This window comes from Anomaloglossus baeobatrachus, chromosome 1 (assembly GCF_048569485.1).
Source record: "Anomaloglossus baeobatrachus isolate aAnoBae1 chromosome 1, aAnoBae1.hap1, whole genome shotgun sequence".
Lineage (NCBI taxonomy): Eukaryota > Metazoa > Chordata > Amphibia > Anura > Aromobatidae > Anomaloglossus > Anomaloglossus baeobatrachus.
This window is the reverse complement of record NC_134353.1, coordinates 45970339-45997886: the sequence shown is the minus strand read 5'-3', so window position 1 is coordinate 45997886 and position 27548 is coordinate 45970339. Positions and strand designations below refer to the sequence as shown.

Here is a 27548-nt window from a genome sequence, read left to right as displayed (position 1 = left end):
ACAGTTTACCGGAATAAATTATGATATTAGCTGGAGAAAGCCTACCGTGGCATAAAAACCCTCTCAATGAAAAGTACCTCCAAAACCTTCCCGGGTCTAATGAGCCGCATTATTTATAATTCATTAATATGTAAACGTTCCGCGCATTTGATTAACGACCCCAGAACTGTCTATGAGCGGAAACACATATGGAATTCTTAATAGGTAAACATCTCCGACAGTGAATTCCTTTGCAATAAGTCTATGGGAGTCTCGGAAGGTCCACTGACGACTTAATATAGCATAAAAAAGACTGATAAGACTTTCCAGTTCCGGGTAATTGCCCTAAGCTTCTCCTATTACAACTCATCCTGATTTGAAGCAGTAGACTGAAAACCCATGCTCCGGACTGTGGAGGAAATCCTACATGAAAATACTAAAATTCTCCTGCCAGGATATTTGAGGTATGAAAATAAAGTCCAATTGTAATATCTAGGGATGATCGAATACTTTGATTATTCGGCTTTTTCCGAATACCTCGCCGCTATTCGACTATTTGCGAATATTCGATGCACAATGTAAAGGGGGCTTTACACGCAATGGCATCGCTAACGAGATGTTGTTGGGGTCACGGAATTCGTGAGGCACATCCAGCCTCATTAACGACGTTGTTGCGTGTGAAACGTACGAACGACCGCTAACGATCAAAAATACTCACCTAATCGTTGATCATTGACATCTCGTTCAAATCCCAAATATTGTTGATGGTGCTGGACACAGGTTGTTCGTTGTTCCTGAGGCAGCACACATCGCTATGTGTGACACCCCAGGAATGATGAACAACAGTGTACCTGCGTCCTCCGGCAGCGAGGTGGGCGTGACTTTCCAGCGGCTGCTCTCCGCCCCTCCGCTTCAATAGGGCGGCTGCCGTGTGACGTTGCTGTGACAACACATGAACCACACCCTTAGAAAAGAGGCAGTTCGCCACCCACAGTGACGTCGCTAGGCAGGTAAGTATGTGTGATGGGTGCTAGCAATATTGTGCGCCACGGGCAGCGATTTGCCCGTGACGCACAACTGACAGGGGCGGGTGCTTTCACGAGCGACATCGCTAACGATGTCGCTGCATGTAAAGCAGCCTTTACTTTATGGGAAAGCCGAATAACAACTATTCAGAACTATTCGGGCTTCCCATAAACTTACATTGCGCATCGAATAGTCGAATAACGGCGAGGTATTCGGAAAATATTCGCCAAGTCGAATAATCGAAGTATTCGATCATCCCTAGTAAAATCACTATATATAATAATGTAAAAAAGACCAACTGATTCTTAATCCCTTCAGAACATGACCTATTTTGGTCTTCCTACCAGGAAAATATTTTTTGTTTTCTGCCTTCCTGACACACACAGTTAATGACCTCTGTAAATGAACAACATATGGGCCCCAATCATAATCATAAAACATCCTATTATTAGTGATGAGCGAGCATGCTTGTAACTACTCGGTACTCGCACGAGTATCGCTGTACTCGGGCTGCTCAGCGGGGACCGAGTAATCTCGTGATACTCGTGCTGTACTCGTGGTCTTCATTTCTGCATGTTGGCGCTCTTTTGAGAGCCAGCCCTCATGCAGGGATTGGCTGGCAGACCACTGCAATGCCACAGCCCTGTTAGTTGTGGAATTGCAGTGATTGGCCGGCCTGCACAGCGTGACCGAGCCTTTATACCGGCCGGCGCGCTGTGCTCTGCTCACAGCTATCCAGACAGTCAGTGCAGGGACAGTGTCGCTGATTCAGGGAAAGCTTTGCGGCCCTTTATAGCTTTTTCAGTTGCAGGGCTGCAAACAGTGTGACCAAAAGTCCTTCTCAGGACTATTCTAGTTGTATACAGGCAGGCAGGGTATAGCCAGGTCGGAGTACAGTAGCAGAGTCCTTCTCAGGACTATTGTTGCTATATACAGGCAGGGTATAGCCAGGTCTGAATACAGGCTAGTGACCAGAAGAGTCCTTGTCAGGACTATTGTACCAGTATACAGGCAGGCAGGCAGGGTAGTGGTGACCGTATACCAGCCTTCATCATATCTGGGGCTGGTGTACACAATGTAAAACAGTCCAGATAGTGTCTGACTTGTCTGTAATTGTCGCTCCCCAAAAAAACCTGTTAGGTTCTTATTGCGTCCGTGCTTGGTTTTTAAAACCGCACGTGTGTGCCTGTCGGTGGCAGCGTACAGGTGCACTTGTGTGCAATTTCCACAAACTTTGATATAACGCACAAGTAGTGAATATACACGTCAGCAGTGCACAGCATTGCAAAATGCGCAAGGGCATTGGCAAGGAACAAGGAAGTGGACGTGATGGTGGTGCAGGCAGAGGCCGAGGTCGTGGGCCAGCTCTAATTTCGCCACAACAAAGGGCCACATCTAGTCGCTCGCACGTCCTGTCCCAAATTCTTGGGGACCGCAGCAGTACACCGCTCTTGAACCAAGACCAGTGTCAACAGGTTGTTAGTTGGATAGCAGATAATGCTTCCAGTCAGATTGGCACCACCACAAACACTCTGTCTTCCACACGGTCAAGTGTCAGTAGCCGTGATACTGCACCGCACATTTCTGAACCTGATCCTCCTTCCTACCACCAGGCTGAGTACACGTCCTCCTCGGACATTAATGATCCCACACTTGGACACTCGGAAGAGCTGTTCACGTTTCCATTCACACATTCTGGCCTCTTGCCAGCTCATATTGAAGTGGGTCATGAGGAGATCGTCTGTACAGATGGCCAAATATTTGAGCAGCCACGTTCTCACAAAGTTGGCAACGTGTCTCAACAAGTGGTGGACGATGATGAGACACAATTGTCAGGAAGTCAGGAGGAGGAGCAGGGTGCGGAAGAGGAAGACGACGTGGTGGATGATCCAGTAACTGACCCAACCTGGCAGGAGGATATGCAGAGCGAGGACAGCAGTGCACAGGGGGAGGGAGGCGTAGCATCACAACAGGCAGTAAGAAGCAGGGTGGTGGCCCCAGGCAGAAGTCAGGCAACCGTTCCCCGGAACAACACGACGACACAAGGTGCCTGTACAAATGTTAGGTCTTCCCGAGTCTGGCAGTTTTTTAAGTTGGATCCAGATGATTCAAAAAAGGCCATGTGCAACACCTGCCGTGCCAGCATCAGCAGGGGTACCAAAACTAGCAGCCTGACCACCACCAGCATGATCAGGCACATGTCAGCCAAGCACCCGACTTTGTGGGAAGTACAACAGAGTCGAGGAGCAGTGCTTGCTGATGTCACTGCTACGTCTTCGCTGGTTGTGCATGCGAGCCAATCCCCTGTCCATGCTGCCTGCGAACAAGCCTCCTCCACTCCTGCACCTGCAGTTGCCTACGCAGAAAGAACACCATCATCAAGCACGTCCTTGTCCCAGCGCAGCGTTCAGTTATCCATTCAGCAAACCTTTGAACGCAGGCGCAAATACACTGCCAACACCCCACATGCCACAGTTCTAAATGCTAACATTTCGCGACTGCTTGCGCTGGAAATGTTGCCTTTTAGGCTTGTAGAGACAGAAACATTCCGTGACCTGATGGCGGCAGCTGTCCCACGTTACTCGGTCCCCAGCCGCCACTATTTCTCCCGGTGTGCCGTCCCCGCGTTGCATAACCACGTGTCACAAAACATCACACGTGCCCTGAACAACGCTGTTTCACCCAAGGTCCACCTAACCACAGACACGTGGACAAGTGCTTGTGGGCAAGGCCGCTACATCTCGTTGACGGCACACTGGGTTAATATTGTGGAAGCTGGGACCCAGTCTGAGCGAGGGACGGAACACGTCCTTCCCACACCAAGGTTTGCAGGCCCTACCTCAGTCAGTGTTTCACCCACACTCTACAGCTCCGGAATGTCATGCTCTTCAGCCTCCTCCTCCTCCTGCGCATCCTCATCCACTGTACCCTCCACACCAGTCACAAGCTGGAAGCACTGCAGCACTGCCTCGGCGAAGCGGCAACAGGCTGTGCTGAAGCTAATCTGCATAGGTGACAAACCCCACAATGCAGAAGAGCTGTGGACAGCTCTGAAACAGCAGGCAGATCACTGGCTCACACCTCTGAACCTAAAGCCAGGAAAGGTCGTGTGTGACAATGGCCGGAACCTGGTGGCGGCTTTGAGGCGAGGCCAGCTGACACATGTTCCATGCGTGGCCCATGTGCTCAACCTCGTGGTTCAGCGGTTTCTAAAGTCATACCCAGAGCTGTCTGATCTGCTGGTAAAAGTTCGCCGCCTGTCTGCACATTTTCGAAAGTCACCTACTGCTTCAGCCGGCCTTGCCGGCTTTCAGCGCAGTTTGCATCTTCCGGCTCACAGACTGGTGTGTGATGTCCCCACGCGTTGGAATTCAACTCTGCACATGTTGGTCAGGATATGTGAGCAGAAGAGGGCAGTTGTTGAGTACCTGCATCACCTAAGCCGTCGGGAAATGGGTCAAACTCCACACATAACACCTGAGGAGTGGAGATGGATGTCAGACCTATGTACCATCCTCCAAAACTTTGAGGACTCCACCAAGATGGTGAGTGGTGATGACGCCATTATTAGCGTCACCATACCGCTACTCTGCCTTCTAAAACGGTCTCTGCTGAAAAACAAACATGATGCATTGCAGGCGGAGCGCGATGAGTTGCAGCAAGAAACAGTAGTGGGTGTGGGTGATGATAACACACAGCCCAGCCTCGTCTCATCACAACGTGCAGTGGAGGACTATGACGAGGAGGAGGATGAAGACATGGAGCAACTCTCCGGCCAAATTGAGGATATGACATGCACACCAGTCATATCCTCGGTTCAGCGTGGCTGGCCAGAGGACAGGGTAGATGAGGAGGAGGAGGAGGAGGAGGAGGAGGAGGAGGACAGCATGTTCAGTCATCTTGTTGGTCAGGCTACTGAAGTCCTGGCTGTTAAGAGTCTGGCGCACATGGCTGACTTTATGGTAAGCTGCCTGTCTCGTGACCCTCGCGTTAAGAACATCTTGGCCGACAATCATTACTGGTTGGTAACACTGTTAGACCCACGCTACAAGGAGAACTTTTTGTCTCTTATTCCCGTGGAGGAGAGGTCAACCAAAATGCAGCAGTTCCGGAAGGCCATAGTCACGGAAGTAGGCAAAGCATTCCCCTCACAAAACGCTAGCGGCATAGGTCATGAATCAGTGGACAACCGAGGCGTACAGCCGAGAGAGGCACAAGTCCAATCCGCCAGAGGTAGGGGAACAGTCTTTAAGATGTGGGACAGTTTTCTCAGCCCCTCACGTACCACAGCCCCTGAGGTGCGGGGTAGTGCCACAAGAAATCCTAAGTTTGCCCAGATGCTGAAGGAGTACCTTGCAGATCGAACAACTGTACTCCGACATTCCTCTGTGCCTTACAATTATTGGGTATCCAAGCTGGACACGTGGCATGAATTGGCTCTCTACGCCTTGGAAGTCCTGGCCTGCCCTGCTGCTAGCGTTTTGTCAGAGCGTGTTTTTAGTGCCGCAGGTGGAATCATTACAGATAAACGTACCCGCATGTCAACTGAAAATGCTGACAGGCTGACTCTGATCAAGATGAACAAGGGTTGGATTGGGCCAGACTTCACCACACCACCAGCAAATGAGAGCGGAATTTAAAGTTTGCCATGTACCTCCACTCACCCATGGGTACACACTTCTGGACTTTGGATAATCGCTGGACTGCTCCTCCTTCTCCTCATGCGCCACCATGATGATGACCGTTACAAATTGCAATACTTAGGCCTTTGTTTCAGGTATACCCCCAGTGGTAAATTTTTTCGCCCATTCTTTGCAGAATGGACATTACAACGACAGGAGACCCGCTCCTTTGCAATGGGAACAATGTTTTGAGGCCCTCATGCACGTCTCTACCCAGGGACAACGTGGAGCCTCCCAATTTTTGGCTGCCCTGCCTAAGGGCTATACTATAATACACCCACTTCCTGACAATGGACACTTAATGTTTTGAGGCCCTCATGCACGTCTCTACCCAGGGACAACGTGGAGCCTCCCAGTTTTTGGCTGCCCTGCCTAAGGGCTATACTATAATACACCCACTTCCTGACAATGGACACTTAATGTTTTGAGGCCCTCATGCACGTCTCTACCCAGGGACAACGTGGAGCCTCCCAATTTTTGGCTGCCCTGCCTAAGGGCTATACTACAATAGACCCACTTCCTTACAATGGACACTTAATGTTTTGAGGCCCTCATGCACGTCTCTACCCAGGGACAACGTGGAGCCTCCCAATTTTTGGCTGCCCTGCCTAAGGGCTATACTACAATAGACCCACTTCCTTCCAATGGACACTTCAGGTTTACAGGCCCTCATGCACGTCTCTATCCAGGGACAACGTGGAGCCTCCCAATTTTTGGCTGCCCTGCCTAAGGGCTATACTATAATACACCCACTTCCTGACAATGGACACTTAATGTTTTGAGGCCCTCATGCACGTCTCTACCCAGGGACAACGTGGAGCCTCCCAATTTTTGGCTGCCCTGCCTAAGGGCTATACTACAATAGACCCATTTCCTTACAATGGACACTTAATGTTTTGAGGCCCTCATGCACGTCTCTACCCAGGGACAACGTGGAGCCTCCCAATTTTGGCTGCCCTGCCTAAGGGCTATACTACAATAGACCCACTTCCTTCCAATGGGCACTTCAGGTTTACAGGCCCTCATGCACGTCTCTATCCAGGGACAACGTGGAGCCTCCCAATTTTTGGCTGCCCTGCCTAAGGGCTATACTATAATACACCCACTTCCTGACAATGGACACTTAATGTTTTGAGGCCCTCATGCACGTCTCTATCCAGGGACAACGTGGAGCCTCCCAATTTTTGGCTGCCCTGGCAAAGGGCTATACTAAAATAGACCCACTTCCTTACAATGGGCACTTCAGGTTTACAGGCCATCATGCACGTCTCTATCCAGGGACAATGTGGAGCCTCACAATTTTTGGCTGCCCTGCCTAAGGGCTTTACTACAATAGACCCACTTCCTTACAATGGACACTTCAGGTTTACAGGCCCTCATGCACGTCTCTATCCAGGGACAATGTGGAGCCTCCCAATTTTTGGCTGCCCTGCCTAAGGGCTATACTACAATAGACCCACTTCCTTACAATGGGCACTTCAGGTTTACAGGCCCTCATGCACGTCTGTATGCAGGGGCATTGGTGAACCTCACAATTTTGGACTGCCCTGGCAAAGGAAAATACTACAAAGACTCACTTCCTCAAAATGGGCACATTAGACTCAAGAGGCCTTCATGTACGTCTCTTCTCAGGGACATCGGAGTGCCACACAATGTTTTCACGTAAAATCTTTCATGTATTAATCTCAAAAAGTAACATACACCAGCTCTATCTCACTATTGGGTATGTGCCCTTAACATTTCCGCCATGAAAAATCATTTTGGGGTCATTTTGGAAGGTTTTCTGGTGAGTCCGTAAAAATGGCGTAAAACGCGGACAAAATTGTTCACAGCTGTGACTTTTCAGTGATAAATGCTTCAAGGGGTCTTCCCCATGCTGTTGCCATGTCATTTGAGCACTCTTCTGAGACTTTTGTGACATTTTTAGGGTTTCTCCATGCTGCCGGGGGGTCATTTCACAAAAATACTCGGGTCTCCCATAGGATAACATTGGGCTCGTTGCTCGGGCCGAGTACACGAGTATCTTGGGAGGCTCGGCCCGAGCTTCGAGCACCCGAGCTTTTTAGTACTCGCTCATCACTACCTATTATCTGTCTACGACATAAGTTGCTTTGATGATGATAGTGTGCCTATCCCCATCCTCTTTTTTTCCCTCTTGCTTTGGCAATGCCAACATGTACTTGGTCCTGTCAATAAAGCTATTTTGAATTTGGATTGTGTGCCCTTTTATCTCTAAGACACATGAGACTGCACTGCAGAACAGGTTGGACTAATGGTATACCTGCCTTTGGGCAATGGTATCTTGCTGGAGGAGTGCAGTTGTACACAGGACTTGCAATGATAACTTGCTTGAAGATCATCCATAGTACATTTTTACTTTTAGTGCAGCATGGTTTTATCAAGTCTTATTTTTAAAGCCAGTTTGTGATTTCTATAGTCACTATTTCAAGATACAAATGTTAAAGCTGAATTTTTACAAATGTGATGGAACTGTAAAGGCAGCGGCCAATCAGCTATTGCCGATAGACTACAGCGCTCACATGTCATGAATCTTGTAGTAAAAACTATGAGTTTTTTATTTTATCTGGGACATTTTAATATTTAAGAGCCAGTTGTCCATCAGTGGACCAGTCTAAGGGGTATTTTGCATGCTGCGACATCGCTAGCCGATTGTAGCGATGCCGAACACGATAGTCCCCACCCCCGTCGCAGATGCAATATCTTGTGATAGCTGCCGTAGCGAACATTATCGCTACAGCAGCTTCACACGCACTTACCTGCCCTGCGACGTCGCTCTGGCCGGCGACCCGCCTCCTTCCTAAGGGGGCGGGTCGTGCAGCGTCACAGCAACATCACACGGTAAGCGGCCAATAGAAGCAGAGGGGCGGAGATGAGCGGGACGTAAACATCCCGCCCACCTCCTTCCTTCCTCATTGCAGGCGGGACGCAGGTAAGGAGATGTTCCTTGCTCCTGCGGCTTCATACACAGCGATGTGTGCTGCCGCAGGAACGAGGAACAACATCGTACCTGTCGCTGCAGCAAAATTATGGAAATGACCGACACTACACAGATCACCGATTTTCGACGCTTTTGCAATCGTTTATCTGTGCTTCTAGGCTTTACACGTTGCGACGTCGTTACCAGCGCCGGATGTGCGTCACTTTTGATTTGACCCCGACGAGATCGCAGTAGCGATGTCGCAACGTGCAAAGTACCCCTAAATCCTAGCTAGAGATGAGCAGATCAGGCAAATTTTGAATTCTTCAGGTGCACTATCCCAGGAAATTTGACTCTTTGAAAGTTATTCTCCATGAATTGAATGACTGATTTTCCAGGGTTCTCTCCAGACTCCAGAACATAATAAATGTAAGATGTTAAAAAGAAAAAAAAAACTTTACATTCACCTGACCACTCACTTGCTGCTCCCTCCTCTTCTCACTGGGACCTGTTTGATTCTTGTCGCTAAAATCCCCAAGGCTCTCACCTTGAGCCAGGACTTCCGCCTCTGACGAGGTTTAGGGGCATTTTGCGCATGCGCACGAAAGGTTACAATTTAATGACATCGCGATTCACGACTAGCACTGTGTCCATACAAGTAACATTTTTTTTTTAAAAATGTTGAGTCCCTCTATGGTTCACTATAACGGCAGTCAGTGGATGCCATTTTGCTGAATCCAAAGCAAAACTGGGAAACAAAGAGGCTAGAAGAGCAAAAGAGTGCAAAATTTTAATAGAAACTAATAGCAAAAATCATTTTTAGCACCAAAAACATGCATTTAAGGCAGAAAAAATGTTCCCAAAAAATGGACAATCCCTTTAAGTAAATAAAATGCCACAAAAAATGCAGAGGTGGCGATATGTTAATACTTTCTTATTGAATAAAAGCTCCCATTTAGCTACAAAATGTCTGACCACTCACCCCCCACTCCACCCCCCACCCTCCAAAAAAAAATTCTGGCAAATGGCAGAAAAGATGCAACAAAAATGCTGAGCTGTTCTTTTTTAAATACTAATTGTGAAAACCATGTCATGCTTTTGATTTGTGGATTCAGATTTTTTTTTACATAAAATTCATAATTAAATCCAGCCTCGGTTAAGTTATAGTTACAAAAGGTTTACTCCAAATACTATTATACAACTGATTTATAAAAGAAAATTAAATTCACACTTTATTAGATCTTTTATATATTGGGGGTTTTTTTTTGTTGAAAATTAATTTATACTGAAATAAAAATCCCAAAATATTTTTCTTGAAAGAAATTAAAAAATATTAGCAGTCGTGTGGAAGAAAAAATATGGAATGCCTCGGCGAAGAAACATAAAACCCGGCTCCTGGAAGAATTAATGAAAGGAATAGCGAGAGACTAGACAGATAATTTCTATTTAGGAGAAATAAAAAATGTTTTATGGGGGAAAATAATGATTCTGTTTTATCAAAGTTTAGTTTTAGGAAATGATCTGTCATTCTGACAAAGCCTCAAGACACATTCATATCTCATATAACAGAGAATTACAACTGGCAGGAAATGTCACAGTGCTCTATGGCGGCTGGTGTAACACAGTATACCAAAAAAAAAAAACGAAAAAATTATATATACAGTACAGACCAAATGTTTGGACACACCTTCTCATTTAAAGAGTTTTCTTTATTTTCAGGACTCTGAAAATTGTAGATTCACATTGAAGGCATCAAAACTATGAATTAACACATGTGGAATGAAATACTTAAAAAAGTGTGAAACAACTGAAAATATGTCTTATATTCTAGGTTCTTCAAAGTAGCCACCTTTTGCTTTGATTACTGCTTTGCACACTCTTGGCATTCTCTAGATGAGCTTCAAGAGGTAGTCACCGGAAATGGTTTTCCAACAGTCTTGAAGGAGTTCCCAGAGATGCTTAGCACTTGTTGGCCCTTTTGCCTTCACTTTGCGGTCCAGCTCACCCCAAACCATCTCGATTGGGTTCAGGTCTGGTTACTGTGGAGACCAGGTCATCTGGCGTAGCCCCCCATCACTCTCCTTAGTCAAATAGCCCTTACACAGCCTGGAGGTGTGTTTGGGGTCATTGTCCTGTTGAAAAATAAATGATGGTCCAACTAAACGCAAACCGGATGGAATAGCACGCCGCTGCAAGGTGCTGTGGTAGGCATGCTGGTTCAGTATGCCTTCAATTTTGAATAAATCCTCAACAGTGTCACCAGCAAAGCACCCCCACACCATCACACCTCCTCCTCCATGCTTCACGGTGGGAACCAGCCATGTAGAGTCCATCCGTTCACCTTTTCTACAAAGACACGGTGGTTGGATCCAAAGATCTCAAATTTGGACTCATCAGACCAAAGCACAGATTTCCACTGGTCTAATCTTTATTTCTTGCGTTCTTTAGCCCAAACAAGTCTCTTCTGCTTGTTGCCTGTCTTTAGCAGTGGTTTCCTAGCAGCTATTTTACTATAAAGGCCTGCTGCACAAAGTCTCCTCTTAACAATTGTTCTAGAAATGAGAAGGTGTGTCCAAACTTTTGGTCTTTACTGTATATAAAGTGGGTACGGAAAGTATTCAGACCCCTTTAAGTTTTACACTCTCTTTCATTGTAGCCATTTGGTAAATTCAAAAAACTTCATTTGTTTTTCTCATAAATGTACACTCTGCCCCCCATCCCCCATCTGGTCAGAAAAAAACAGAAATGTAGACATTTTTGTAATTTTTTAAACAAGAGAAACTGAAATATCACCTGGTCATAAGTATTCAGACCCTTTGCTCAGACACTCATTTGTCACATGCTGTCCATTTCCTTGTGATCCTCCTTGAGATGGTTCTACTCCTTCATTGGAGTCCAGTTGTGTTTAATTAAACTGTTGGACTTGATTTGGAAAGGCGCACACCTGTCTATATAAGACCACACAGCTCACACTGCATGTCACACCAAATGAGGATCATGAGGTCAAAGTAACTGCCCAAGGAACTCAGAGACAGAATTGTGGCAAGGCACAGATCTGGTGAAGGTTACAAAAGAATTTCTGCAGTACTCAAGGTTCCTAAGAACACAGTGGCCTCCATAATCCTTAAATGGAGGACGTTTGGGACCACCAGAACTCTTCCTTGACCTGGCCGTCCAGCCGAACTGAGCAATTCGGGGGAGAAAAGCCTTGGTGGGAGAGGTAAAGAAGAACCCCAAGATCACTGTGGCTGAAATCCAGAGATGCAGTAGGTTGATGGAATAAAGGTCCACAAAGTCAACTCTCACTGAAGCCCTCCACCAGTTGGGCCGTTATGGCAGAGTGGCCCAACGGAAGCCTCTCCTCAGTGCAAGACAAATGAAAGCCCTCCTAGAGTTTGCAAAAAAACACATGAAGGACTCCCAGACTATTAGAAATAAGATTTTCTGGTCTGATGAGACCTTTTTGGGGATAATTCTATGTGTGGAGAAAACCAGGCACTGCTCATAACCTGCCCAATAGAATCCCCACAGTGAAACATGGTGGTGAAAAATTCTCATTTATTTTTCAACAGAAGAGAAAGAACATTTATTATATACTGTACAGTAGTTGTCGTCACAAACCAGCATAAATAGACAAATTGTGAATCCTATCAAGAATTTCCTTCTACCACCATTATTTCCATGCACAACATGCCCTGCTGTTCTGCTCATCGGGCATGTTTCTAAACAAAAACTTTGCTAGGTCTTACTTTCGGGAGAGGCCTTATATTTAGCAATTCAACAAAATCTCTACTAGGTCTTATTTTCAGGGGATATCTTATTTTCGGGGAAACAGGCTAGGTGGACGGGTGGCTGGGTGTATAGATAGATAGATAGATAGATAGATAGAGGGATAGATAGATAGATAGATAGATAGAGGGATAGATAGAGGGATAGATAGATAGATAGATAGATAGAGGGATAGATAGATAGATAGATAGATAGATAGATAGATAGATAGATAGATAGATAGATAGATAGATAGATAGATAGAGGGATAGATAGATAGATAGATAGATAGATAGATAGATAGATAGATAGATAGATAGATAGATAGATAGATAGATAGATAGATAGATAGATAGATAGATAGATAGATAGATAACTCATTTAACTCAATAAACTCCAAGATACCTGCCAAGACAACGCCTTCTGGGAATTATAGAAACACATGAACGCAAACTGTATGACAAGCTATCACCATATTCATAACAGCAAACATCTGGTTCCGGTACTTCAAAGACCTCTACAAAGACATCCCGTAGGAAGGACTAAGCCAAGAACAGACACACATAACTGCAAAACAAATGGCAATGGAAGAAAAAAATCAACTATTTCCAAAACCTTCTTGATACACCAATTATATTGCAGGAAACAACAGAGAGAATCTGTTCCATAAGGTGGCCTGTATAGAATCTCACCAGAAATGCTAAAATTCCGCCCACCTGAGATACAGGGTGAAATGGCTAATCTGTTCAACAGTCTGCTGAGTGCTGGTTACTTTCCTTATACCTGGATTCAAGCCCTCATCAACCCCTTCATCCTTCAGGTTAGAGACAGGTACTACCTAGCAAACCACAGGGGCATATGTGTCAGCAGAAACTTTGGAAAAGTGTTCAACATCATCCTGAACAAGAGCATCCATAGCTTCTTCTCCGAACACAACCTCTTCAGCAAAAACAAAGGAGGGTTTATGTCAAACCATTGCTCCACAACCTCATCTACACCCTTCACACCCTCATCCATATAGTTAAATTTGTGGACTTTAAAAGACATTTGACTCAATGTGGCACCCGGGAATATTTCTGAAACTTCTGGAAAGAGTCGTATGAGGAAATACCCATGATGTCAACAAAAGCTCCTTCACTGAAAATTGCTGCAGCATGAGGGTGAATGGGAGTAGAATGGTTTATTTCCAGCAGAGCTGCAAAATCGCAAATGACTGCAGCCTAACTGCAACACTTTTCAAAATCAACATCATTGAGCTTGCAAACGCTGTGAAATCCACCCCAGCATTAGGCCTCACCCTTCATGTCACTTATATGAAATTTCTACTGCATGCAGATGACCTACTGCTGCTGTCACCAATTGGAAAAAAGGTAGAAGAGACCTGTAAATCAATGAAAATTCAGCTTCACATGGGCACTACCTCTGAACGCAAAAAACAACATTATGTTGGTGTTTCAGAAAAAAAGTCAAGATCAACTTGGTATCCTTTTAATGGATGCATACATCTACCTTAGCTTAGAAATCCATAATGGAGCTCATAAAAATACTGAATGGCAAGGACTGCAGAACTATGCCATCCAAGAATCTCTACCATCTGAAGCCACCAGTGAGGTTCTGGTTAAAAATCTTCACTTCAACTTGGGCCCTCATGCATTCAAACTGATCAAAATGAGATTCCAGCGCAAAAGAAATATTCCACCTGAAATTCTTTAAACACCTTCTCCAGGTCCATCGGGTCACCTCCAGAAGTGCCGATTGGGCTAAGCTGGGATGATTCTCTTCACATCTTGCAGTCCAGGAATGAGTGCTATCAACTCTGAATCAACTACATAATAGCAGTCCATGCTTCGATCACCATAAAGCCTTGCTACATTTAGGCAGTCCATGCAAACCAAGACTCCCACAAAAGCTCATCCCATTCCTATCAAGCTAAAAACATCAACCGCAGGAGACTGATAAAAGCCGAAATCTGGAAAATGATGTAACGCCTGCCTGGATCCACAGACTCAGATGGGCTGTAATGGACAGGATAGAGGGAAGCCACACACCAAGCAGGACCCCCAGAAGCCTGAAACCCCCGTATACAGGGATTTGGAATTACACAGGGCCCTGGAGATCACTACCTGTGGAAGGCAGCAGTCCAAGAGAGTAGTCGACAGGCAGGGTCAAACCAGGAATTGCGGAACAGGGACAGAATTGGTAGGCAAGGACGTAATCAGAAAACGTAGCAGAGGTCAAATCCGGATTGGGCAGCAAGGTACAAAACAGTGGGCAGCGAGGTACATAAACAGCAGGCAGGAGAGGTAGTCAGAACACAAGCAAAAGTCAGGACACCAGAATCACAAAACAGAACAGGAGCCAGAATATCAGAACTATCTCTGGCAGTGGTCAGCAGACAGGAGGGGAATTAAGAAGGGTGTGGTGTCTTCCCATTGGCTGTAGCTGAATGATGGTAACTTCAGCTGGAAGACACACACCACCTATAGTCAGCCAGTGGTACTGCAGATCCCAAGATAACCCAGCCCAGTGGATGAGCGGAGCCTGCGCCATTCGGTGCCGCTGGCATCAACTCCTCTCCCATCACCAGCACCGTCCACGGCAGGAACACGGCGTCACCTGGCGATCGGAGTAGAAGTCGCAGGAGCGGACTCCGGTGGTGACGTAACAAATGGTCAATGAGAGCCGAGAGAGGTTTTTCATTAACAGAAGGAACAATATCATCACCTCACATAAACTGATCATAAACCTGAATCTACAGAGAGACAACAGACCAGTCCCATATCTAAAGAAACCTCCAAACTCCAGAGATCACTATGTATTCACGAGATTTCATTTGACATAAGAGGAAATGAAACGGCGGCGAACACAGACACCAGTAACAAGCAGAGTCTGATTGATGAGTAGATCTTCCATTTTGTTATTTTAAGAGTTCCATTGGCAATTTTTTTACGTAACAAAAAATAATGGGCAACTACTTTACGTCCACTCTTAATTAAAATCAAGGACGATTCCTAAAATGTCTTCAATAACCCTCTCCTCATACCCAACAAAGAGCCAATCCCAACTTTGACAACATATGACATTACATACTGATTACTGTCAAGTTTTGAACCAATGTCCAATGCGTTTCGCACATGTCTTAATCATTATACTGTGGTATTTCATCTTTGAGAAAAAGAGAAAGCAGGAAACCTTGACAAGAACACAGACATTTCTGCATTATTCTTATTATTTTCAAAGACACGCGCTGCTAAGCAACCGGCGGCTCACAAATCATCTGAATCTACCTCCTGAGTGCCGCAGATATCATTACCAAACAAACGTGATTCATTTGCTTGTCTCAGGGCCCCGGTTTACACACAAGATATTTCTTCTAGTTATCACTTTATAAATAGGAAACAAGTTAAAGAGAAACAAATAGTTGATAATTACCTCTCAACTGCAAAGAAAGCCGAGATTAATCAAAGCAAGTGAATTGGGCATCGACGATAACAAACGGAAACAGGTAAAGAAACTCTAAAAATGTTTAAAAATGTCCAAAATTTTAATACAAAGGGGTTAACACAAAAAAACAAGCCCCAGAAGGACCATAACCTGCTAGCTAAAACATGATATCGCAGGAGGAATTAAAATGCTAACTTGTAAATTTGGCATTTAAAAGCTATAGAAATGATGTACTGGACCCGAGCAGAGGCTCGGAGCTATGATTACTAGTTCTGGGCCTGCCTTTGTGAATAGGCAACCATTAGTAAAGCCAGCAATTTAACAGATATGACTCTTGGGAAGCCCGTACAGGCTGATCCTGCCACGCTATCGTAGAGCTGAGCTGCAAAATCATCCGTCAACCTGTCCCTCTATGTAGGTGGCTACGTCCGATGAGAATTGGCCATTCATCTCTTGAGTTAAGCGGCCCGTTACATTCAGCTTAATTGCGTCCTATTAATGTTTTATATATTTAACATTCCAATGCCTTTATAGAATTGCATATTGTGAATATTTACAAAGAAAATGGGGGATTTTTTTACAAAAAAGGGATTTTATCCTATAATGGGAAATTATACCCAAACCTTTAAGACTAAGGTGACATTCCAAGTTATTCATCCATTTTAACTTCCAATCATGCACAGACACACTGTACATGATCAGAAATGCAGAAGATGGCTATTGTTTGGCTCTTCCACTTACAGTACAGACCAAAAGTTTGGACACACCTTCTCATCTCTAGAACAACTATTAAGAGGAGACTTTGTGCAGCAGGCCTTCATGGTGAAATAGCTGCTAGGAAACCACTGCTAAGGACAGGCAACAAGCAGAAGAGACTTGTTTGGGCTATAGAACACAAGGAATGGACATTAGACCAGTGGAAATCTGTGCTTTGGTCTGATGAGTCCAAATTTGAGATCTTTGGATCCAACCACAGTGTCTTTGTAGAAAAGGTGAATGGATGGGCTCTACATGGCTGGTTCCCACCGTGAAGCATGGAGGAGGAGGTGTGATGGTGTGGAGGAGCTTTGCTGGTGACACTATTGGCAATTTATTCAAAATTGAAGGCATACTGAACCAGCATGGCTACCACAGCACCTTGCAGCGGCGTGCTATTCTATCCGGTTTGCGTTTAGTTGGACTATCATATTTTTCAACAGGACAATGACTCCAAACACACCTCCAGGCTGTGTAAGGGCTATTTGACTAAGAAGGAGAGTGATGGGATGCTACGCCGGATGACTTGGCCTCCACAGTCATCAGACCTGACCCCAATCGAGATGGTTTGGGGAGACCTGGACCGCAGAGTGAAGGCAAAAGGGCCAACAAGTGCTAAGCATTTCTGGGAACTCCTTCAAGACTGTTGGAAAACCATTTCCGGTGACTACTTCTTGAAGCTCATCAAGAGAATGCCAAGAGCATGCAAAGCAGTAATCAAAGCAACAGGTGGCTACTTTGAAGAACCTAGAACATAAGACATATTTTCAGTTGTTTCACACTTTTATAAGTATTTCATTCCACATGTGTTACAATTTTTAGAGTCATGAAAATAAAGAAAACTCTTTGAATGAAAAGGTGTGTCCAAATGTTTGGTCTGTACTGTATATCAGCCATTTTCTGCACTTCTGATCATGTGCAGTGTGCCTCTTGGAGCTGTTGGCACACACACAGCTTCAGAGGCTCAATGATGTGAGTGAACAAAGCCAGTTGCATTTGTAGAGTGCTGGCAATTATGTCAGGTTTTGTAAATCATGTTATCATGCCGACAGGGGCATGATAACATTCTAAGTAGGCTGACTAGTCTGGGAAAACCAACACCCTATTGACTACTTCGCTTGTCAGAGTTGAGGGATGCATGCCTCCATGGGGCAAAGTAGAATAAAAAGTTCTGTTTGTTGCAGAGTTACCGTGGAAAATGAGCAAAACATATAGCCAGCTGAAAGAGACCCCATGCTGTTTGAGCTTGAGCCGTGGCACAGAACATCACGAAGTGAGGGAGAGGGTACCCTTTGCCTGCGGGAAGACATCTGCATTACCCTAGTTCCTGAAAACCACTCAGTTAGAGCCAATGGGCACACAGAAATCAAAGATGATGGTGATTCCATAGGAACGGTGAAGGTAGAACCCACACCTAATGCACAGCCAGGTGTAGGAGGCATTACATTGACACAGATGGAGGAGGTACCATGTGTGAGGTTCCAACAACCTGGTATGCTAAGTCTGCTTTGAAGGTGGAAAGAAGAAGACCAAATTCTTGAGAGAACCAGAAGATGCTTCACCATGGGAGGTTGACGAATGTGAAAATAAGTGCTTAGTAGTGCCCACAAGTTTCAGTGAAGTGTCAACTATATCTCAAGCTAGACCTGAAGATGGTGCTGAATCTGAATCTTCCCGTGAAGTGCCAGAGGTTCAAAAAGTGATGCTCACGTACCCAGTGGAAGCAAACAGTGGATTGGAGCCTGAATCTCCACATGAAGCACCTGAAGTGTCAAGTGTGCAAGTCAAACCACATTCAGAAGCAGCCGTATGGAACTAAACAGGAGTCCCTCTTAAAAAGCATGCACAAAACGTGTTCTTGTGGTGGGCTCAGCAGATGAAAGCATTAGGACCAATCCTTAAGAACACCAAAGTGAGTAAAAATTATTTTTTCCAAAGACTGGTAAGTAAAAAGAAAATGGAATTTAAGGGATCTGGACAGTAGAAGACAAACTGAAGTGACATCTCATAGTGTCTAAAGATGAACCTTTCCATCTGCTGGGCAGAAGTGACAGCAGGGACTAAAGAGTGGAATGTCTGTTATCTCAAAGTAAGAGTCAAAAACAGATGCTGGGTCAGGTGACAGTTTTGTTGCTGTAACAAAATCCTGATGAGGCTGAGCAGGGGAACAGTTTGTGCCAGATCCTGCACCAGTAGGGTCACGTGGCACCAGAGTAAGCCAATAACCCCACAACAAAAGAAGGGTCCAAGAGTGGTCAGATCCTTAAATGGGCCAGAGATATCCCAGAGCTGAATGAAAGCATGGCCATCACTTCAGAAGGAAAACCAAATACCAACCACACAATGGAACAAAAGACTAAACAACAAATACCGACTACAGAAGCAATCCAAAGACGGAATATCGACTACAGAAGGAACCCGGAGGTCAAACACCAAATACCAACTACTGAAGGAACCCCAAGACCGAACAGCAAATACGACTAGAGCAGGAACTTGAACACCAGATACTAGATGCCAATGATCAACCGAAAACAGAATGTATGCCCCGGGGCAGAATCTAAGTGATCTGTGCCATTCCATTCTGGTTTGACAAATGGTTTCAAGAAAGAAAAGCCATTTGCTAAAGTTAGATTTGTAGAGTAGCAGATTGTGTTTCGGTCAAGTTAGGCCTAGTGTGTGAATAGATACATAGATAAATATTGAGGTACTAATGTAAGAGTTTCTATGACAAGAGCAGGGGTGACACTGATGCTCCCATGACAGAAACATCAGAACAAAGTTAACATTGTCTAGAAGCGTCTAGAAGCATCATATATAGACCTTGTATAATACTGATTGTAAAGTGATTTGTACTTCTTATTTCTTATGATTATTTTTACCACTGTTAATTGTTTTCTGTTAAGTCATCACTAAGTCACCTTCACTGCGCCTTTGTGACCTTTAACGATCAAAAATACTCACCATATCGCTAATCGTTCACAAATCGTTCTAATCACCAATATCGTTGCTGCTGCAACACTATGTGTGAACCCACAGGAACGAGGAACAACCTCGTACCTGTGGTCGCCCGCAATGAGGAAGGAAGGAGGTGGGTGGGATGTTCGTCCCGCTCATCTCCGCCCCTCCGCTTCTATTGGGAGGCCGCTTAGTGACGCCGCTGTGAAGCCGCACGAACTGCCCCCCTTAGAAAGGAGGCGGTTCGCCGGCAACAGCGACGTCGCTAGGCAGGTAAGTATGTGTTACCGGTGTTAGCGATGTTGTGCGACACGGGCAGCGATTTGCCCATGACGCACAACCGACGGGGGTGGGTACCCTTGCTAGCGATATCGATAGTGATATCGCAGCGTGTAAAGTGCCCTTTACAGAGCACAAGGTGACACTGTCTGTATCATTAAAGTCAATGTCTCCATAAGCAGAAATGTCTGAATCCCTTTCTCATGACTTCAAATATAGACCCCAATGGAGCCATTGACAGAAGAGTAAAACACAATGTGAGTACCTTTAAAGATGAGTGTAAATACCAAAGTCGGGACAGTGATAGCAACAGATATCAAGGACACTTGTGTTCTTCTCAAGTTAACCAGAAACTTTGGTTAAAACCACATTTTGATGCAACAAAGTTGAGACCAATAGCAGAGCTGGGAGCCATAAGTTGTCTCTCTTTCCATTTCCAGCCTTGTAGGTGGCAGATCATATTTTTAACATGCAAAGATATGAGGTCATTGCAGTGTAGGGCTGCTACCTGTGCATGCTCAAGGAAGTCTCAGTTAATGACCTCATTTTTAGAGATGAGCAAATCTTAGGCTCAAGGCTCGGGGTTCGGGCTCAGAAAATGACGTGAAAATCCTGTGGAGAGTTGAGCGCTGTACTCGTGTCTGAGTGAATACCTGCATTATCCGCGCTACTGGAAGTGTTTGTTTGTCTCAAATTATGCTTTAATTCAGTGTACGGAGATGTTTTGTTCATGGGGAATTAATAAAAAAATAAACACCAACCACCCACTTCCGGGAGTGTTTTGCTTTAAGCTCATAGCAAAACATTTCCGGAGAAAGGTTCTCTGTGTTTTGTTTTTCTTATTCTCCATGAACAAAACATCTCAGTATGCTAAATTAAACCATAATTTGAGATGAACAAACACTTCCAGCAGTGCAATTTCTTGAGTGCACATGCAAGGCATTCTTTAAAAATTTAAATTATTTCATCATGGGGGCAAATCGGGCATTGTTATTTTTTAGAGGCGCAGAAAGAGGAACAATATTTTTGTCTACAGAGCATAATCAATTTTTTTTTACTTTGTAACATGCACAACGGTGGGCATTTTTATGGTGTTGGAATTTAAAGGGGCACATGGTAAACCCTACTTTATGATATTAATATTGCCTAATAGAGCAAATGAACAGTGGTTTATGGGTTTTTAGTATGATACTGATGACCTCTTCCTAGGATAGTCGGATATTGGGTGTCAGTGAGGATCTGACATGCAGAATTGCCGGCTGTGGCAGTAATGGACTGGACCACCACCCCTCAGTCACACCATTTTGTGTCTGTTACCGGGTACTACAGATCAATTTTTATTCAAAGTTACACAAAATTGTGTGGGTGTCGGTTGTCGGACCTGTAACAATCTGATACTGATGACCCAACTCAAGGATACGTCATCAATATCATGGATGTGGTAAACAGCATTAGACCTTCACTGTCAGAACCGATCAGTTGGGGTCTTTAGTAGGTATCTACAGCAATAACCAAATCTCGTATGATATTATATCTGAAAACACTAATGTGAAATATTAATAATTCACAAGTGGAGATGACATATTTTACAAACTGATATAAACACTTGATCAATTAGTAACGTTACTAAAACCATCACTACATATCACTAGCCAATAAATAATATTTCGAGATGGTACTCTGTAACGCAAAAGGGTGATTAATTCTAACAGTGCTGTAAAATGAAGCTTTCTGTATATTTACCTCTGAAAATGCTTTTATTTCTCTTCCTAAATGGTGAGGAAAATGTCTATCTCCACATAATTATGACTGCACTTAGCTGGCTCAGACTAATTTTATACTGCGCAGTAAATTTACCATTTTTACACTAGTCTTGTCTAGTAAAAGAGTTTGGTAATTGATGGGAACTCAAAATCAAAATGATTAAACTTTTGTACAACTGTATATTCCTGTAAAGAGGAGCATGCAGAGTGTAATTAGTATTACAGCCATTTGAAAAAATATTTTTGTATCTTTTAGGAACAGACCTGTGGCTCTCAAGCTGATGCCCAACCTAACTCCGAACATGTCCAAAACGGCCATCGGTTATGAAAAATGGAACAAATTTCTTCCAAAAACAACGGCACACTTGTCGGCAAGTTACATGTGACATTACAAATTTCTTCCAAGACAAGCCACATACAACATGCAGACAAGTGTGCTGTTGTTCTTGTCTTCGAAGAAATTTTTAATGCCAGATATAACTTGCTGACAAGTGTGATGTTGTTCTTGGAACAAATCTGTAATGCCACATACAACTTGCCGACAAGAGTGACGTTGTTCTTGGAAGAAATCTGTAATGCCACATATAACTTGCTGACAAGTGTGCCGTTATTCATTACAAATTTCTTCCAAGAACAATGGCATACTTGTCAGCAAGTTATCTGTGGCATTATAAATTTCTTCTAAGAACAACGGCACACTTGTTGGCAAGTTGTGTTTGGCATTGCAGCTCAACTACATTCAATTAGGTTTGCTGAACTACAAAACGGTACACAAATTATGGATTTTTGTTGAGCTATTTCCAAAGAAGCCATATTTCTTCCACTTTGACCAGTGCACAATTTCTGTTTTCACTGATCCAAAAAATACAAATAGTGCAGCTTTGTTTCATGACCATGGCACACTTGTCGGCAAGTTATATGTGGCATTATAAATTTCTTCCAAGAACAACGGCACACTTGTTGGCAAGTTATATGTGGCATTATAAATTTCTTCCAAGAACAGGTTGAACTAGATGGACTTAGAGTCTCCCTTCTCCCTTCAACCTTAAAAACTATGAAACTATGAAACAACAGCACACTTGTCGGCAAGTTGTATGTGGCATTACAAATTTCTTCCCAGAAAAACGGCACACTTGTCGACAAGTTATATGTGGCATTACATATGTCTTACAAGAACAACGGCACACTTGTCGGCAAATTATATGTGGCATTACAAATTTCTTCCAAGAACAACGGCATACTTGTCGGCAAGTTGTATGTGGCATTACAAAATGTCTTCCAAGAACAACGGCACACTTGTCGGCAAATTATATGTGGCATTACAAATTTCTTCCAAGAACAACGGCACACTTGTCGGCAAATTATATGTGGCATTACAAATTTCTTCCAAGAACAACGGCACACTTGTCGGCAAGTTGTATGTGGCATTACAAATGTCTTCCAAGAACAACGGCACACTTGTCGGCAAGTTGTATGTGGCATTACAAATGTCTTCCAAGAACAACGGCACACTTGTCGGCAAGTTGTATGTGGCATTACAAATGTCTTCCAAGAACAACGGCACACTTGTCGGCAAGTTGTATGTGGCATTACAAATTTCTTCCAAGAACAACGGCACACTTGTCGGCAAGTTATATGTGGCATTATAAAGGTCTTACAAGAACAACGGCACACTTGTAGACAAGTTATATGTGGGATTACACCTCAACTACAGTACATTCAATTAGTGGGGCTGAACAACAATACTGCATACAAACTATGGATTTTTGTTGAGCCATTTCCAAAGAAGCCATATTTCTTCCACCTTGATCAGTGCACAATTTCTGCTTTCACTGATCCAAAAAAAAAAATATCAGAAATTTGTATATTTTTTTAAATAAGCAATTTTCAAACAATATAATGATTTTCCCTTTAATACAGATAGTCAAGTCACACAAAATAGTTATAACAATGAGTTTACCATTTACATTTTTGTAAATATTTTATTATATCTTTTTTTGGACAAGACTGAAGATCTGACCCTGTGATACAATGTACAGTGTCAGTGTGCAGCTTGTATAACAGGTAACAGGGTAAATTTGGTGTCCTCTAAATAACTGAACACACAGCCATTAATGTCTAAACCACTGTCAGCAAAAAATGAGTACACCCCTAAGTGAAAATGGCCAAATTGTGCCCAAAGTGAAAATATTTTGTGTGACCACCATTATTTTCAAACACTGCATTAACTCCCTTGGGCATAGAGATCTTAAGAGCTTCACAGGAGCCTATGAATCCTCTTCTAGCCTCCATGACGACATCCTGGAGCTGGTGGATGTTAGAGACCTTGTGCTCCTCCACCTTCCATTTGAGGAGGCTCCTCAGATGATCCACAGGGTTTAGGTCTGAAAAAATGCTTGGGCAGTCCAGAACCTTTACCCTCAGTTTCTTTTACAAGTCAGTGGTGGTCTTGGAGGCGTTTGGGGTCGTTTTCATGTTGGAATATAAAGGGAATGGATAATGCTCTGCTTCAGTATGTCACAGCACATGTTGGTATTCATGGTTCCCTCAATGATCTGCAGCTCCCCACAGCCGGCAGCACTCATGCAGCCCCAAACCATGACCCTCCCACCACCATGCCTGACTACAGGCAATTGTCTCTGTGCTCCGCACCTGGTTGCCGCCACTCATGCTTCACACCATTTGAACTAAATAAGTTTTTCTTTTTCTCATCAGACCATAGGAAGGGTCCAGTAATTAATGTCTTTGGTCTGCTTGTCTTCAGCAATCTGTGTACAGGTTTTCTGCTGCATCATTTTTAGAGGAAGCTTCCTTCTGGGATGACAGCCATGCAGAGCAATGTGATGCAGTGTGCGGCATATGATCTGAGCACTGATAGGTTGACCTGGGGGGTCTTTAATCTCTGCAGCAATGCTGGCAGCAGCCATAAGTTTATTTTTAAAAGACAATTTCTGGATATGACACTGAGCACATGTACACAATCTCTTTGGTCAACTATGGCAAGGCCTATTCTGAGTGGTACCTATCTTGTTAAATCACTGAATGGTCTTGGTCACTGTGCTGCAGCTCTAGGTCAGGGTGGTGACAATCTTGTTATAGCATCGGCCATCTTTATGTAGAGCAAGAATTCTTTTTTTCAGATCCTCAGAGAATTCTTTGCCAAGAGGAGCCATATTGAGCTTCTAGTGACCAGTATGAGTGTGTGAGCAATAACACAGAATGTAACGCCCCTGCTCTCCATTCACACCTGAGCCCTTGTAGCACTAATGAGTCACATGACACCGGTTAAGGAAAATGACTAATTGGGCATAACTTGGCCATTTTCACATAGGGGTGTACTCACTTTTGTTGCCAGCGGTTTAGACATTAATGGATATGTGTTGAGCTATTTAGAGGACACCAAATTTACCCTGTTATACAAGCTGCACACTGACACTGTACTTTGTATCACATGGACAGATCTTCAGTGTTTTCGCAGGAAAAGGATGTCAGATGTAGTGTACAGCTGACAGCTGATGCGTTTTCACCCGTCAGGGGGTGATATTCATCTCAGGTCACTTTTAAGTCGTATTGGGGGTCACTAAGGGGTTAAGTATAAAAGAAACTTTATACAGTGTTAGAAACAAGCAGAAAATTGTCTATGATGATCCATGAGACAATTATAAAAGGCGCGAAACAGGTGGAAAAATAAGCTTACCCAACAGAAGGATGAAGAAAAGAAGTTGCAGGTTCCGGAAAGGAAACCTCCAAAAAAAACTAAGACCTCCAAAAAAAAACCTCAGAAAAAAACTAACTAAAATCTAAAACAGAGAATATAAAATAGTGAACTAAAATAAGTAATTAATTTGTATATTACTTGTTCATCTATGTTTGAGCTTATTGAAGAGTTGACTGTATGTTCGGAATGCAAGATTTAAAAAAATAAATAAAATTAAAAAATGGCATAGGCTATATATATCCCAGTGTCCAAAAATGGCATAGGCTATATATAGCCCAGTGTCCAAAAATGGCATAGGCTATATATTTCAGTGTCCAAAAATGGCATAGGCTATATATATCCCAGTGTCCAAAAATGGCATAGGCTATATATATATATATATCCCAGTGTCCAAAAATAGCAACAACTCCAACATATAGTAGCATAAAAAAGTTCCTTTGCATTTACCAGAACAATGAATAAAAACTTGAAAGTTAACTTGTTGCCCCTCATTATCAGCACATTATTCCCGTCTGCCACTTTAACACCTTACAAGATACATGAAAGGTTTTCTTTTGATGTAAACCAAAGGCTTACCTCTACCAATTTGTTGGCATGCTCGCGAAACACTTGGGCGTATTCTTTCACCTCCTTCTCATTACCGCTTTTTGCAGCCTCAATGAGAACCAGCAGGGGAACATTTGTTTCCAAGAAAGAATCGGAGATATGGTCCATTACTGCCTTCCGGAGCTAAAGGGAAAAAATGGTTGGGAAAATAAGATAATGTCTTAAAAATAAAATTGCGTCTTAATGGGAAATGTATTTAGCATGCAAATTAGCTAAATTAACTTGTCTACATGTGAAATGTTGCCAGTTTCTTTAAGAATATTTAAGCCAAGTACTGTAGATTCTAGAGGGCTAGCGGGAAAGGAAAAATAACATTACCAATAAACTAATGATACAACTGAATGAAATCAATCACGTAAAGGGTAAAGATTTGGGATGATCGAATACCTCAAATATTCGGCTTCGCGAATACTTGCCGTATAGGTCACCACTATTCGCGAATATTCAATGTCCAATGTAAGTCTATGGGAAACCTGAATAACAACTATTCGGAACTATTCGGGCTTCCCATAGACTTACATTGCGCATCGAATATTCGCATAGCGGCGACCTATTCATCGGATATTCGCGAAGCCAAATATTTGAGGTATTCGATCATCTCTAGTAAATATATCAAGAGAAAAAAAATGTCTATTGGCACAAGAAGGCAATTTTTAAAATATTCCCATTACTTGGTAGTCCTCAAGCAGTGCTTAGCTATGTAAAGATTGAGTTCATTGATGCCGGCATGTCAACTGTCTCATGACGTCATGTTGGGTAGACTTGTCTAAGTACTGGCTATTCGATAAACTTAGCATGTGACAAATCTTCAGTATATATACAGTGTGTCCACCCATATCCTGTCCACCACCATTAACTTGAGAACGGTGGCCGCTATAGGCATAGAAGTGGTGTCTAGGTATAGTAAAGTAGCCAAGCACTACACAATGAAACCACCTATAGCGCCACCTGGTGGAAAACAACGGAGTTAGCATTTTTATCTCGAAAACGGAACGAGATAGAGAAAAAAAGTGAATTAAAAATTTTAGGGCATCATCAATTCAATACGAATCGACACCTTGCATACAGAAATGCTATGATATGAAACCCATGACCCCCCAAAACATGGAATGCTGGTCACACATATGGCGCTCATTTAACTTTGATGCTCAAAGTGGCCACCGTAAGCTGCAATGCACATCTGGACTCTGCACAGCATACTGTATTTTACTGCACGTTGTGCAATATGGTAGGTGACACATTTGCACAAGCATCTGTGATACGTCATCGTAGGTCCTGCAATGTTGGTGGAGGGGTCGCATACACCTGCTGTTTAATGTGACCTCACAGAAAGAAGTCCAATGGGGTCTGGTCAGGTGAGCATGGAGGCCACTCCATGCAGCCACTATACCCAATGACTTGTAGGAAGGTCTCCATGAGGTATCGCTTCACGTCCGCAGCCTTGTGAGTTTTACACGTTCTAATCATAGCATTTCTGTATGCAAGGTGTCGATTCGTATTGAATTGATGATGCCCTGCAACTTTGTAATTCACTTTTTTTCTCTATCTCATTCCATTTTAAAGATAAAAATGCTAACTCCTTTGTTTTCCACCAGGTGGCGCTATATATAGGTGGTTTCATTGCATAGTGCATG

General features: G+C 43.7%; 1 protein-coding gene across 2 annotated transcripts in view; it reads right to left on the bottom strand.

The window, feature by feature from the left end:
• CTNNA2 (catenin alpha 2) overlaps positions 1-27548 on the bottom strand; it is a 3064502-nt gene that overhangs the window by 633463 nt on the left and 2403491 nt on the right. For both annotated transcript variants that reach the window (XM_075346593.1, XM_075346583.1), the window contains exon 10: positions 25885-26037. In XM_075346593.1, the coding sequence (XP_075202708.1) occupies positions 25885-26037 (153 nt within the window). The remainder of the gene's footprint in view (positions 1-25884; positions 26038-27548) is intronic.